The sequence below is a fragment of the Amphibalanus amphitrite genome, unplaced genomic scaffold, assembly GCF_019059575.1.
Source record: "Amphibalanus amphitrite isolate SeventyFive unplaced genomic scaffold, NRLGWU_Aamphi_draft 000232F_arrow, whole genome shotgun sequence".
Lineage (NCBI taxonomy): Eukaryota > Metazoa > Arthropoda > Thecostraca > Balanomorpha > Balanidae > Amphibalanus > Amphibalanus amphitrite.
The window spans coordinates 453,137-465,924 of record NW_024881727.1 but is presented as its reverse complement, the minus strand read 5'-3'; the positions used below and the strand labels follow the sequence as shown (position 1 = coordinate 465,924).

Here is a 12,788-nt window from a genome sequence, read left to right as displayed (position 1 = left end):
AATATCTGCGTAACAATATCTTAAAGATAGTGATCTTTGAGAGAAACATTTATGTGTTCTGAAACTCCAGCTCCCCCTACCCAGGGGGTTACGGTTCTATGCTGCCACATAGGGAGGGCTCAGGAGACAGATGACGTCACGGGGTGTCAAGGTTTTGTCGATTTTTAAGACTTTGCTGTGCTGTAAATTTTCTTGTTTAGGCTCTAAGGGAGCCTAAAGGTTAATGTCAAACTGCCTTAGAGGATACAATCCTCGAAGATAAATATTGGCGAAGATTGGTAGACACCCGCTGACGTCATCTGTCAAGGTCGCCGATGTAAACAAACGGCTAACCGTTCTACCTCCTATATACGGCCTTGCCCCTACCCGTGTTTAACGCTGAGTATCTCCTGCGCAGAGGTGCAGCATGCGGTGGCCGCGCTGGATCGGGTCCGGGGCCATCTGAAGGACCCTGAGGCCCCGTCGGCGGACCCCCAAATCGGAGTCCAGCTGGCCAAGCTGTCGGCGTTCCTCGAGGACCCCATGCTGGCCAGGATGCTTACTATACAGGTGAGGACGATACACAGGCCTGCTACCTGCCGTCTAACTGCCAATTGGTTATTTCCAGTCGATTCATGCATCTTTGGGTCTGTTCCAGTTGCACTTCCTAACACCTCTAAACTCCTCCAAGATTGCTTCCCTGTTCCAGTGGCAGCTCTCGCCCCTACAAAGCCAAGGAGGGCCCTGCTCCAACCTCCTCTATCTTGCTCTTGGAGAAGTTTAGAGTTGTTAGGAAGTGCGACTGGAACAGACCCTTTGTGTTTGCTGGTGGTATAGTCAATGAAATGATTTTCATTGCTTTACCTAGACTTATTGACTGATATTATTTTTGTTTGTCAATTATGAGACTGATATTTATCAGTTGTGTAATGTGTAATGAAATTGAACTGGGTCGTCCATTACGGTTTTATCGCTGATTTCAGCCATGATTTCAGCTCTAAGTTTGCCCTGGGCATCTGCGTATTTGTGGTTGAACAAGCTAATGTTATGCAAAGTTCGGGTTCATTGAAATTGAACGTGTCTGTTGTATTATATGCCGTAATACGGAAGTGGTTTGCGTGAAGTCCAGAGACAGCTATTTAAAAAAAAGAGAGATAACTTGCAAACCTTTAGCTAAGACGAGGTCGGCACAGAGGATAAGTGCGGAGTAACTAGGTAGATGACTTATTTAGCTTTCGATTGGTAGCCCTATCAAGAGTGACGGTAGACGGAAATAGCTGTTGTTTGTTCCTGCTTGGCACTTTCTTTCTGTTTATTTTGGATTGAGCCAATATTGTAACAATGTGTTGACATGGGTAATTAGTGTTTGGAGTGGCCCCGATGAACTAATTAACTGCCTTTATTGGACCCGAGGGCGCAGGCGCCGCAAGGTTTTAGGTGCGTGCTAATTGGAAGGAGTGGGGATCTGGAGCGTGTTTAAAATGCTGGGCTATTCATTATACGTGTTAATGGTCTTCATTATTCTAGCCTCTCTTCGACGCTCAATATCTCTCTCACATTATGAGTTCACTTCTCTCCATTTTAGTAAAAGCGGTTTAGTTATGTAACGACGAATATGCCACGTGTGTGGATTCAGTCGGGCCATGCTAGACGATCCGACATATTTCAGATAGCTAACTGGTTGACAGTGATGGTACAGTCGTTCGTTTTTCGTAGACGGCAGCATTTCCTATTCAGTATATTGTATCTCTGGCAGAGATGGACTAGCATTTGCCTGTTGCTTGATTTGTGAACATTAAAATAATCCACCGGAACTCTTCTGCTCCTGTATACAGGAAGGAACAACTCGGATCTTGCTTCTTCCGGGGCTCATCTAGCTGTCATTCCACTAATTACATCGGTCACTTTCCCTGCACTTAACCCTTGACCTCTGGGGCGTCAAAATCTCTACTAATCCGACCTCTGTACCTCCCTACACCCTGTGGCGGCGCGCCGCTCCTAAATAAGGGATGAGCCGGCTGTAATAGGGCCGTCGCCACCCGAGGCGGCCTGTCCGAGCGTGACTGGAATGGATGGTGACGGTTGCCGGCGTGGTAACATATTGACCGGCACGTCCGCCCTCTCGGATGGCCAGTCGGAGGAATTGTACGGAGTCTGGTGGCCCCATGAGCTGGCGAGGATATTCCTGTCTGTCCGAGGGAAACCGATGGCGGGCCAAAGGGGTGTAACTTCGGGTATTTTAGGTATATGGGCTGCGGTGGTGTGAATGTTTGATGGTTTGGTCGGTGTGTGCGAGATTTGTAGGGAGTTATTACGGTTCTTGAAATGTAGGCCGGGACGCCAGCTTTTGTAATGTCATGACGGTGGCTGCTACGCTAGCCGTAAAATAAAAGTATTATTTATTCTGAGTAGTGGCAAATTTGTGGGTTCCAGGCGGCAAAGTCAGACGTACTGCCTGAGCCACGTGTAGTTTCGGGAAACGTTTCATTCAGCATTCCACTGGCGTCGAGCCAGTATGTCTATGGCATTCTAATGCGGATGGATACATCCAATTCGTTTGCTCAACAATCAGTAGAATGACTTCGGCCAAGCTATTTCGCTGGCTGTAACAACTTGTAGCTTCACCAATTACTTGACGATGGAAGTTTTTTTTTTTGCTATTGGAACGTCATTTTGAATATGATTAGGATTTTTTTTAGAAGCATCTGGTAATTGATGCAGATACTATTTTTCATTTGAATAACCCGCGTACTGCGTAGTTCAACTAGCCATTTCAGCCTGCCGTAACATCGTTCTGGTATATGTGAAATATGAATGCACACTTGGTTGCACTTCTTGAATGTAATTGTTGCCAATTTGCATAGGAATTCTACGGTTCCGTGCAGCCGGCTACACTTCTCGAACTCAGTTCGCCGGAATCGGGCCAAGATCCGGGTCCGGCCGACCGGCGCCGTCTTCGACACACGTTCGGACACCGATCGTCGAGCTCGGGCCGGTGAAATTCGCCCGCTCGCCCTCCGCGCCCGGCTCGTTACGGCACTTGTACGTGCTGATTGGAGGTGGGAGAAGTGACGTCACCCGTCGGTGGGCGCGGCTCCGGTGACTGGCGCGGCTGCTGGGTGTGCTGAGTGGGCCCGGGTCAGCAGGGGTTCACGGCACACAGAGCAACTTTCTGCACGGCTCGCCGGGAGTTTCCGTGACCCGGGACTTTCCATCCGCTGCCGGCTCACATTTCGGAGGTTATAGGTCGTGCTAATGTTGACAGGGAAAGTTTCTCTACGATAGACTGAATATGCGGCTCATGATAGACAACATTGCTTAAGTCGTCGTTTTATTCAGTTGCGCTAGGTAACAGTCAGCAATAGCTAACTTGTTCAATATTCATTATTCAGCTAACATCCAGCTCTTGACTCATAACTCTTACCTCTCCTCTTATGGCGCTCAGCTCATAGATCTTCGTTCAGCTCATAGCTCTCAGCCCAGCTCATAGCTCATTCCCATCCCTACCCCTTTCTGCGGAATATGACTGGTGGGCGCACGCGAGCGAGTGGTGTGCGGTGCAGCCCTCACCGCGCTGGAAGTTAATGGCATTACTGTTTGGCCAGACACTCGTAGTGATAGTATCGTGATGGAATGACCTTCCTTCGTACCACGCGGGTGGTATATTTGCTTCCCAAGGCCTCTGCGAGTATCTTCTTAGCGTTTTTGGTGGGTCATCTGTCTTAATCAGTGACAGCTGGAGTGAGAGATGTTTGGCAGTGCAACGAGGAGCCGACGCTACTGGCTGGTTGTTTCCTTATTTCTTATTGGTGGGTCTGTTTTGACGTTTTCCTGATGTTTCACGAATTATCTTCACATGTTCCTATTTGTTAAGAGCGTGCGATCTGAACATCTGCCTTCCAATTTGCGTGTTCTTTAAATCCTCCTCCTTTCTAATCCATTTATTCCTTTCGTTCGTGTACGTTTTGTATTTGTAATGACTATTGACTAGCCCGACTTCCTTTGCGTTCTGACTGAGTTGTTTGCTTAAGTGACATTTTATTCTTGACCCTTCCGTGTTTGTTCGAAATGAGTGACCCTGCAAGCTTAAGTAAGAAGTCAGTGTTATTTTAAGATAATTAATATTTAGTGTTCTAGGCCTAAAACGTCACGTAGATGTTGTCTTTGTCTTTTCCAGTACAACACTTTTTTCCACTCGCACCCTGTGCCCGTAGAAGCCAGCATCATTAACGATTAGCCCCCCACCGCTCTGGGCTGTGCTCATTAGCCGACTGGTCTCTCTTCTCTCTCCCTCCCTTCCTCCCCTCTTACCTGCTCTCTTCCTTGCTCACTCACTCTCTGCTTATATCTGTCTTACTCCCCTCTCTCTCTCTCTCCCTCGGTGGTCTTCCCCTGTCCTCCCTAATTCCCTGCGCATGGTCGTCTCCCAAAACCCTTCAACCCGTCTCCCATGCCCCCTTCTACCCTACCCCGTAACCCCTCTGACCTGACCCTTCACCCCCTCTCTATTCACAGGAGTCGCTGTGTCGCCTGCGTGGCCAGCTGGCGGCTCACCCCTCTCTCCTGCCGGCCGACTTTGACATCGTGCCGGACTCTGGCGAGCTGGTGGTTCATCTCACTCCTCTGGCGTCGCGTCCCACACCTCCAGCAGCAGCGGCAGCGGCAGCTCCGGCACCAGCTCGGGGTCCCAGCCCCCGTCAGCCGGCGCCCCACCCTCCTCCCTCTGACGAGACGGAGCCGACCCCTGTGGTAACTGAGGAGCCTCAGACAGCGCCCGAGGAACAGGAGGAGGCAGCGAGGGAGAGCGATGGGGAACAGAAGGAAGAGGAGAAGGAGGACGGACAGAAGTTGGATGATAGCGTGGAGGTAAGATGAGGGCTGCTGTGGGCGAGATGAACTAAGAGCGATCATAGCTTAATGGGCGCAAAATGACCTTGTAGTCGGCGCGCCCTAAAGCCCCAACAAACAAACAAGCGATCTTAGCTTGAGGCGATATTAAAGTTCAGGGAGGCGAGATGATGGTCCCTGGAGTTGGGACGGGTTCCGGTGGGAATGCAATACTGCACCGACTCACTCTAAAATGGCGGCATTTTGTTACTGAGTCGTCCCTGTCGGTCCCTGCATGCATAATGTCTCCTTACGTCTCCCCAGGGTAGGACCAGACCTGGGTATCTGTAACACAATAATGGTGTTCTTAGCTACGGTGGCACATACACGGTAATTTACACAAATGGTTCTGAACTTTGGAGGACATATACCCTCCAGTTTTCCTTTGAGTTGAGTTAATCCACACACATACACACAAGCGATGATGACATGAATAATTCACCCTCATTATTTATTCAGTAGGGTCACATTAACTACATACTCGTAGTACAACAAAGGTTCGGTGTCTTCTTGGTCTGAGCATTAGCAGGTGTTTCTTCGTGCTTTCCGCCCGGAACGCCACCCGAACCTATTTCCGGTGTCCTCTCTCTCTCTCTCTCTCTCTCTCTCTCTCTCTCTCTCTCTCTCTCTCTCTCTCTCTCTCTCTCTCTCTCTCTCTCTCTCTCTCTCTCTCTCTCTCTCTTCTCTGTTTCTCTCTCTTTCTCTTTCTCTCTCTCTCTTTCTCTCACTTGTTTCTCTCTCTCTCTCTCTCTCTCTCTCTCTCTCTCTCTCTCTCTCTCTCTCTCTCTCTCTCTCTCTCTCTCTCTATCTCTCTCTCTCTCTCCCTCTCTCTCTCTCTTTTCTCTGTTTCTCTCTCTTTCTCTTTCTCTCTCTCTCTCTCTTTCTCTCACTGTTCTCTCTCTCTCTCTCTCTCTCTCTCTCTCTCTCTCTCTCTCTCTCTCTCTCTCTCTCTCTCTCTCTCTCTCTCTCTCTCTCTCTCTCTCTCTCTCTCCAATGTGTCCGTTCCACGCCAACCCTTGGCCTCTGCCGCCACCGCCGTCCCTGCTTACGTCATCATCCCCCTGATGAGTTTCCAATGATCGGCCTCGCTCTGTCCTCTCCTATTGGCCTCTGTCACCCCCTGTACCCCCCTCAGCTGGACGGGGGGGGGGGGGTGGCCAGTGACCACTGCCCCGCCTTCCGTCCGATGGCGGCTGGCAGTGCGCCCGACCGCCCGCTACCGCTGGCTGGCTAATTTCTCCGGATAGTGGGGATATGGGGCCGACGATGGCCAGAGCTGTCCATCGCCCCTCCCGTTTCCGAGAGGTGGGCGGGGGAGGGGTCAGATGTGCTCTTAGGTCGAGAGGCGGGGTGTACTCTTCCGGCTATTGTGGAGTGTGTTGTTTGCTAGCTGTCTGAATGGGTGTATTAAGCTGAGGGTCATTCCAAGCATTATTAGAATATATGTCGACTTCTTTTTGTAAACTGTATGAATGAACGAGCAGGACTGGCTTAATTTCAAACGAGAGGGTTGATTATGGTTCGATTGTTGGCCAAAACGGTGCCGTAACAGTTGGCCAGTTATGTCCCAGTTACGATAACGAAATAGCCGGGTTGTATGATAGGCTAACCGTTGACTGTTCAGTTCTCGTTTCGCTGTGGTCCTATTGCAGGCCGTCTCCACACATCGTAACGTGTCGAATTTCCCTGGGGTGTGATCTGTTGTAATGGGGTCGTGTTTGGTACTGAGTCGAGCAATGAACATTGAACAGTGATCCGACCCCTCGGCTGTTGGCACGTATCAATACGGCCTTGTCGTGCCCGAGGCACTGGGCGATAGTGCTGCTCACGGCTCACGCAGCCGCTATTGGCTTCCTGACGTCACAGGGACGCGATAAGTGAATTACGGTGGATTAAATTTCATTATTCCTTATCGGTCTCTGTTGCAGCTTTAATCAGCAGAAATCGTTGACCCTCAGATGGGACCCTTTTACCGGTTGGAGAGTGCCATGATTCACTTAAATGTGGTATGTGAATATCAAGCATGGTTTATATTCTTATGAACGTTATGGGAACACGGACTGTCACCAGAAGTGTGCTGTCACGTTCTGTTCGGAAAAGGTCAACTGTGCAGGCCGCGACGAACCATTGTCGAGCTGACATTTGACATAATGCTGCTCGGAAAGTTCCTGTTAAGTTTGGGAAATCTTTCCCAGAAGTCACGCTCCGATAATATGTCTGAGGCGTTAAGATGTGTAATTTGCGGTCAGTGGGCGGCCTGACGATACTCCAAAGTCCGACTTCCAAGGCATGTTAGGACGAACGTCGTTTAGGCGTCCCTTAGACGAACACATCTTAATTATCGGATTTGTTAGAGTGTAATCCTGTTATGACATTATTCACCTCATGCCTCGAGAAGGCTACTCGGTCGGCTTATCCAGACCAGATTATCACGGCATTAATGTTCTTACGTCACACCCTATCTTCACCAGCCTACCTCGGCGAACGGGCACTCTGTCGAGGTGTTTGGCGGCGCGCTCCTCTCCCTGCTCTCCCTGCTCTCCCTCCTCTCCCTCCTCTCCCTGCTCTCCCTGCTCTCCCTCCTCTCCCTGCTCTCCCTGCTCTCCCTGCTCTCCCTGCTCTCCCTCCTCTTCCTATCCTCCGTCCATCCTGATCCCCGTATCAGCCATCAGGCTCGATACCACTGTTTGTGTTTACTTTACTTCCCTCTACCCTCCTCTATTCCTCTTCCTTCGTTTAGCTACGCCAATATCGAGTTCCCTCTGCCCTCTCCGTGCCTCTTCCTAATTCCTTGGCTTAGCCACACCAGAGTATCGAGCTCTGTTTGCTTGTGGCAGTATCAATACTCCCAGCCCTTGGCCTCTATGAGGTCTCTCTTATTCTCTTGGCCTCTTTTATCCCTGGGTAACATCTTCCCTTCCGCGACCTTCTACCTTTCAAAGTTTTTTTTTTCTTCTTTTTTTTCTTTTAAGTGCCTTCACCCTCTGCGGTCCCTCCAATTACAATCCAATTACAATCAAATCATTCATTCCATCATTTCTGATCTCTCTGAGCCCGTCTCCTTGCTGTCTCTCGTGCCCTTCTCCCGCTGTCTCTTTTCTGTCTGAGAGTCTCTCGCATATCCATTTCTCATCTCTAAATATTCCTCTCATGTATCATTTTCCGACGTTTCTTCTGTTTCCGGTCTCCCATGTTCCCATCTCGGATTTCTCGTCTTCCGCCCCCGCTAGTTATCTCTCGGCGTTGTCTCAGGCTCCACTGCGTCGGTGCTGTTTCTCGCTCGTCGTTCCGGACCTGTTCAGACGAACACATCATCCATCGCGCGTCGGAGCACGGCGGTTCCGAACGCCGAGCCGCCCCTCCCGGTCCGTTCCTCCTCCCTCTCCCCCTCTCCCCCGTCCCCGGTCGGTGGGTAGGGGGGAGGGAGGGGTAGGTAGTAGTAGGTGGGTGGATGGGTGGGATGGAGGCGGACTATGCAGGGAATGCGGCAGAGGAGCCAGAGTCGGAGCCGGAGTCTGCCGGCTGTCTTTTCCGTTACTGCTCTCCCCTCCCTCCTTCTCCTTTTCGCTCTCGCTCACACTCTCGCTCTCACTCTTGCTCTTACTCTCGCTCTCACGCTCGCTCTCGCTCTCGCTCTCACTCTCACTCTCTCTCACTCTCACTCTCACTCTCACTCTATCTCTCTCTCTCCTTCTCTCTCTCTCTCTCTCTCTCTCTCTCTCTCTCTCTCTTTCTTTCTCTCTCCTCTCCCATTCTCTCAATGATGTCTTCACTCGGCTTTGTGCCAAACTTTGTTACTCTGCACATCTATTGTGACGTATCTCCATCGGAATGTCACAATATTTGTTTGCATATTATCTGCTATTGCTTTACTTGCGCTCCGCGGTGAGCTCTAAACACTAGCCAGTGTCCCACGGAGCTCTAGGCATAAGCTCATCTTTGAAGCGTCGAAAGTCACTCAGTCCCTATACATCTGGGAATGTATGACGATATTGCTTGATATCGCCATGTCCTGTTTTACCCTCTCCGGCCGTACTCTGTCCCTTTTATCCCATCCTATCCCTTCCCTAACCGCCCCACCCCACTTTACCCCATTCTACTTCATTTCGTCCCGCCCCGCCCCACTTGACTCCACCCCATCGCGTTTACACGGCACGTCCCCCTACTAAGCCCCGTGGGTCGTTCTCTGAGCTGGAATAGCGACATTAACCGGACGGCGAATTGGGTTTGGCGGCTGGATTAAACCTCGCACAGAGATAACGCGAAACAATAGGTGGGTTGTGATGTCACTGCATGGATTGCCATTGTAGCGTAAAGCTCGGCTCATTCCATTGAATACTTAGTGGATTGCCGCCGGATACGCCAGAGATTCAATGTGCTGATATGACTCATACATCTCAGTCTGTTTGATGTGAATTGTGGTGCTGCAGTTTGGTTGGTGCTCTATTCTGCTATACAGATGCTGTAATGGACTGTTTGAATGCGGCATAGTCCCACGCCTTTGCGTATTTATGCATTTTCTGATATAAATTAGATCAGTTGACTCATCAATGCTCGTGAAGAGGAATCGAGAGTGCGAGATAAGGCTGCTGACCTTCAGTCGAATCTTATTTGTGTGCTGTCATTGAGTCTGACGATACTCATTTGCGATAAATCTATTCAGAGACGTAACACAGTCGTAGGCCACGAGATTGCGTGTGGCGTTTGGGAATTGGGAGGGGGCACACATATCTGTTGAAACAGCCGATAGAGTCATCGACAAAGTGCGTTAGCATTTATGTATCGAGTCTTAGCGAAGACAAGAGCGAACTCGAAGTGAACGATCCGTTTGCTCCCGCATTTCACTAGACTCTCAGTATCCAGCGCACATGCAATTATGAGGCAACACTCGTAAGGAAAAATTAGCATGTAATCTCTCTTTGGTGTATTTAGCCTTGAAATTAGCTGCCGCGATGTTTTTTCATGACGTTCGCAGATGTCTAATGCACAATGTTTTTCTATTACTTACCAGATGACATCCACATATCACAAATCTGACAGACCCATCTATTCCACCACAGCTCATCACCAGCTGACCCGCCCGTCTCTCACTCTTTATCTCCCCAGTTGGATGACATCGATCTGGAGGTATCGGCTCAGACGCCCATCATGACCGGAACATACGAGAGGGAACTGGAGAGGGCCATCGCTGAGGTGGCCCGAGGCAGAGAGGTGGTCCATATCGAGGTACGTAAACCCTGGTTCTCTGACAAGGAAAGTATTAAAAGATGTGTTTGTGTCCGCAATGTTTGTTGGGTGCTGATGGTTGTGGTGTTTTGTTGTGTTTGTGATGTTTGTTGGTATGTGGTACACTGGGAGGTCAGTTTTGATTCGAGGTTTGCTTGTGTCTCAAGTTCGTCAGATCTAGGAAGGTTTACAAGTGTGCAAGTGTATGTGATCAGATAACGTTCACTTTTCATTCTTTTGAGCTGCCCGTCACGCTGGAAAAATCCCGGCTTCAAGAATTAATTTGCGGAACTGAGTTTCAACAGACTGCTAGGAGCGGCTGCGACTGATCTTGATCACTAAAACTGGCCCGGTGATGTTAATCAGTAAAGTAAGAGTCATTCATTGAGGGCTAACAAGATACGTGTCTCTGAATTTCGTGACATGACTATCGTCCTTTTTGGATCTGACTCAACGATATTGTCCATTCTCAGACTTTGTATTGTCATCTTTCTTAGAAAATGATCAAAATCATGCATGATTCTCGTGATATTCATATCGAAATAATTTAAAGAGCGGATCGTTTTGTTCGTTTCCGAAATGCACCACGTAAACCCCCACACACAACTATCCGTTATTTATTTGGAACACAATGCCAGTGATTTAAAGAAAGCACGTCTTAACCTGATTCTTAGCGGATTACGAGTAGGTGTACCGAAGGTGAAGGCCATCACGAGATTCGAGAAGTGAATGCTATTTCATGCTCCGCGAGGAAGCCCTCCCCCAGAAAGCTGGAGACAGAGGTTGAGGCGTCTTTTACGCGATAACAACCTCGTGGCGCGAGCGTCCTAAATCTCCAATTAACGTCATATTCTGACGAATTTTCCGCCGCTCCTCTTCAGGCGAGTCTCGTTTGTGCCTCTCGTTAGGCGTCAGCTGTCAACGAAATCAGCGCTTCGCCGCGTATCTAGTCGGTAGTTTGACAAGCTCTGATGTCGTACATTTAGCATATGCAGTAAATCTACGAGCATGTCCGGTTGTGTGATCGTGTTTGACAGTCTACAAAAAGGCACGTATCCGTTATTTATGGGTTCAGCTTCCCAGCCCCCAATAACTACCCGAAACTTTTGATAGCTGAAATGGATCACTGTCACTTTTTAACCACCCTCCGGAAGTTATGGCTGAGTTTGCTACCCATTTTCCGCCCATTTGTCGTTTGTATCGGCAGTCTCCGTCGACCGCCAGCCGCTGGCAGCCGACTAAGCTGTATGTCTGCAGGAACGATTGCCCAATGTCCATGCATAATACATGTATTCGTGCGCGGACGGCGGCTGGCGGGCGCCGACCGTCTGTTGGCCGTCATCGCCCCGCCGCGCCGCGTCGGTCTGTTGCAGACTTGAACACTTTGCACTTGTTGGGTACGCGACTCTGTCGAACACTTGTGCAGGGTTCGTGTCCGTTACGCCACCCTATGGCGTGTCGCTGGGGTGTGTCAGAATGGTTCACAGGCAGTGTCCTGTCATTGTTTTAACGGCGGGTATTGTAGTGGACTGCGGCGCGACCTTGACGAGGTATTCCCCTGAGTGTATAAAACGACATATAGACGACGTAAACGCCGGTGCTGCCGCTATGCGCGCTATCTTTAGATTTAATGATGGCAGCATGTCAAGTGAAAAATGTCATAATTTTTTATATTCTTTTATTCCTGTTCTGCCATCTCTGAGAGTTGCCATCTCAGATCTTATTCCTGTCTTGTGTCATAAACCGTGCCGTACCATCATGCCATATATCATTCTACGTCGTGTTAGATGAATTGTGACTCATGACGCGGCGTGGTATGTGATGTCGTACCATGCCGTACCGATCCTTTATTAAGCGTCCCATGTTGTATCTTAATGCTGTATTGTACTGTAATTACCCCTAATGTATCATACCGTGCCATACCGTACTATACTGTACTATACTGTACCGTGCCTTAGCCTGTCATACTTGGCCATAGTATACCCTACCCTACCGCACCACGCCACATCACCCTCCGCCCGCACTCCGCTGCCCGTGCTCGCATGGCGGTTGGACGGTGGTGACGTACCATAATCCCACCGTTTATCCTACAGGGAGTGCCGGGTGCGGTTTTCCTGTCGTCGTCACACGGCACATTCCACGGGCTCACGCGCTGGCCAAACGCGACATTCCATAGAGCAGCTCCTAGGATAGGCACTGGATATCCGTAGTGGATTTAAAGCAGCTGGCGCTACTCAAGGTCGTATATTTCGTGCTACTGACGATGCTACGTACGATGGAATTCCTGAGAGAATTAGGAGGTTTTATTTAGTGCGTGGCACACGCGCGGAGTGCAGTATGGTAGTCTGGTGACTGAATGTCGTATTTGTGGTTTCAGCTCTGCAAGGAAGATGGCGCTAGTTTGGGCTTCAGCGTGGCCGGCCTGGCGAGCGAGCAGAATCAGGAGCTGGGGATCTTCGTACAGGGCATCCAGCCCGGAGGTACCGCGGACAGGTGAGAAATTAAATAATGGTGGCGGGAATTTGGCAGAAAGATGAACCACACGGTAGTCGTGCGCCCATGACTCAACTCGCAGAGCAGTGGTGCAGATGCCATCCGGTCAACAAGCTCGCTTAGGCGATTTGGAGAAAGACGGCTATGTCCAGTTTTGCTCATGTTTGCTTAGTTCAGTGGATTCGAGCTCAGGAGATTTTGAG

General features: G+C 49.8%; 1 protein-coding gene across 2 annotated transcripts in view; it reads left to right on the top strand.

Annotated features, from left to right (window-relative positions):
* LOC122385818 (patj homolog) overlaps window positions 1-12,788 on the top strand; it is a 42,882-nt gene that overhangs the window by 2,091 nt on the left and 28,003 nt on the right. For both annotated transcript variants that reach the window (XM_043374392.1, XM_043374391.1), the window contains exons 3-6: window positions 398-549; window positions 4,495-4,845; window positions 9,973-10,092; window positions 12,470-12,585. In XM_043374392.1, the coding sequence (XP_043230327.1) occupies window positions 398-549; window positions 4,495-4,845; window positions 9,973-10,092; window positions 12,470-12,585 (739 nt within the window). The remainder of the gene's footprint in view (window positions 1-397; window positions 550-4,494; window positions 4,846-9,972; window positions 10,093-12,469; window positions 12,586-12,788) is intronic.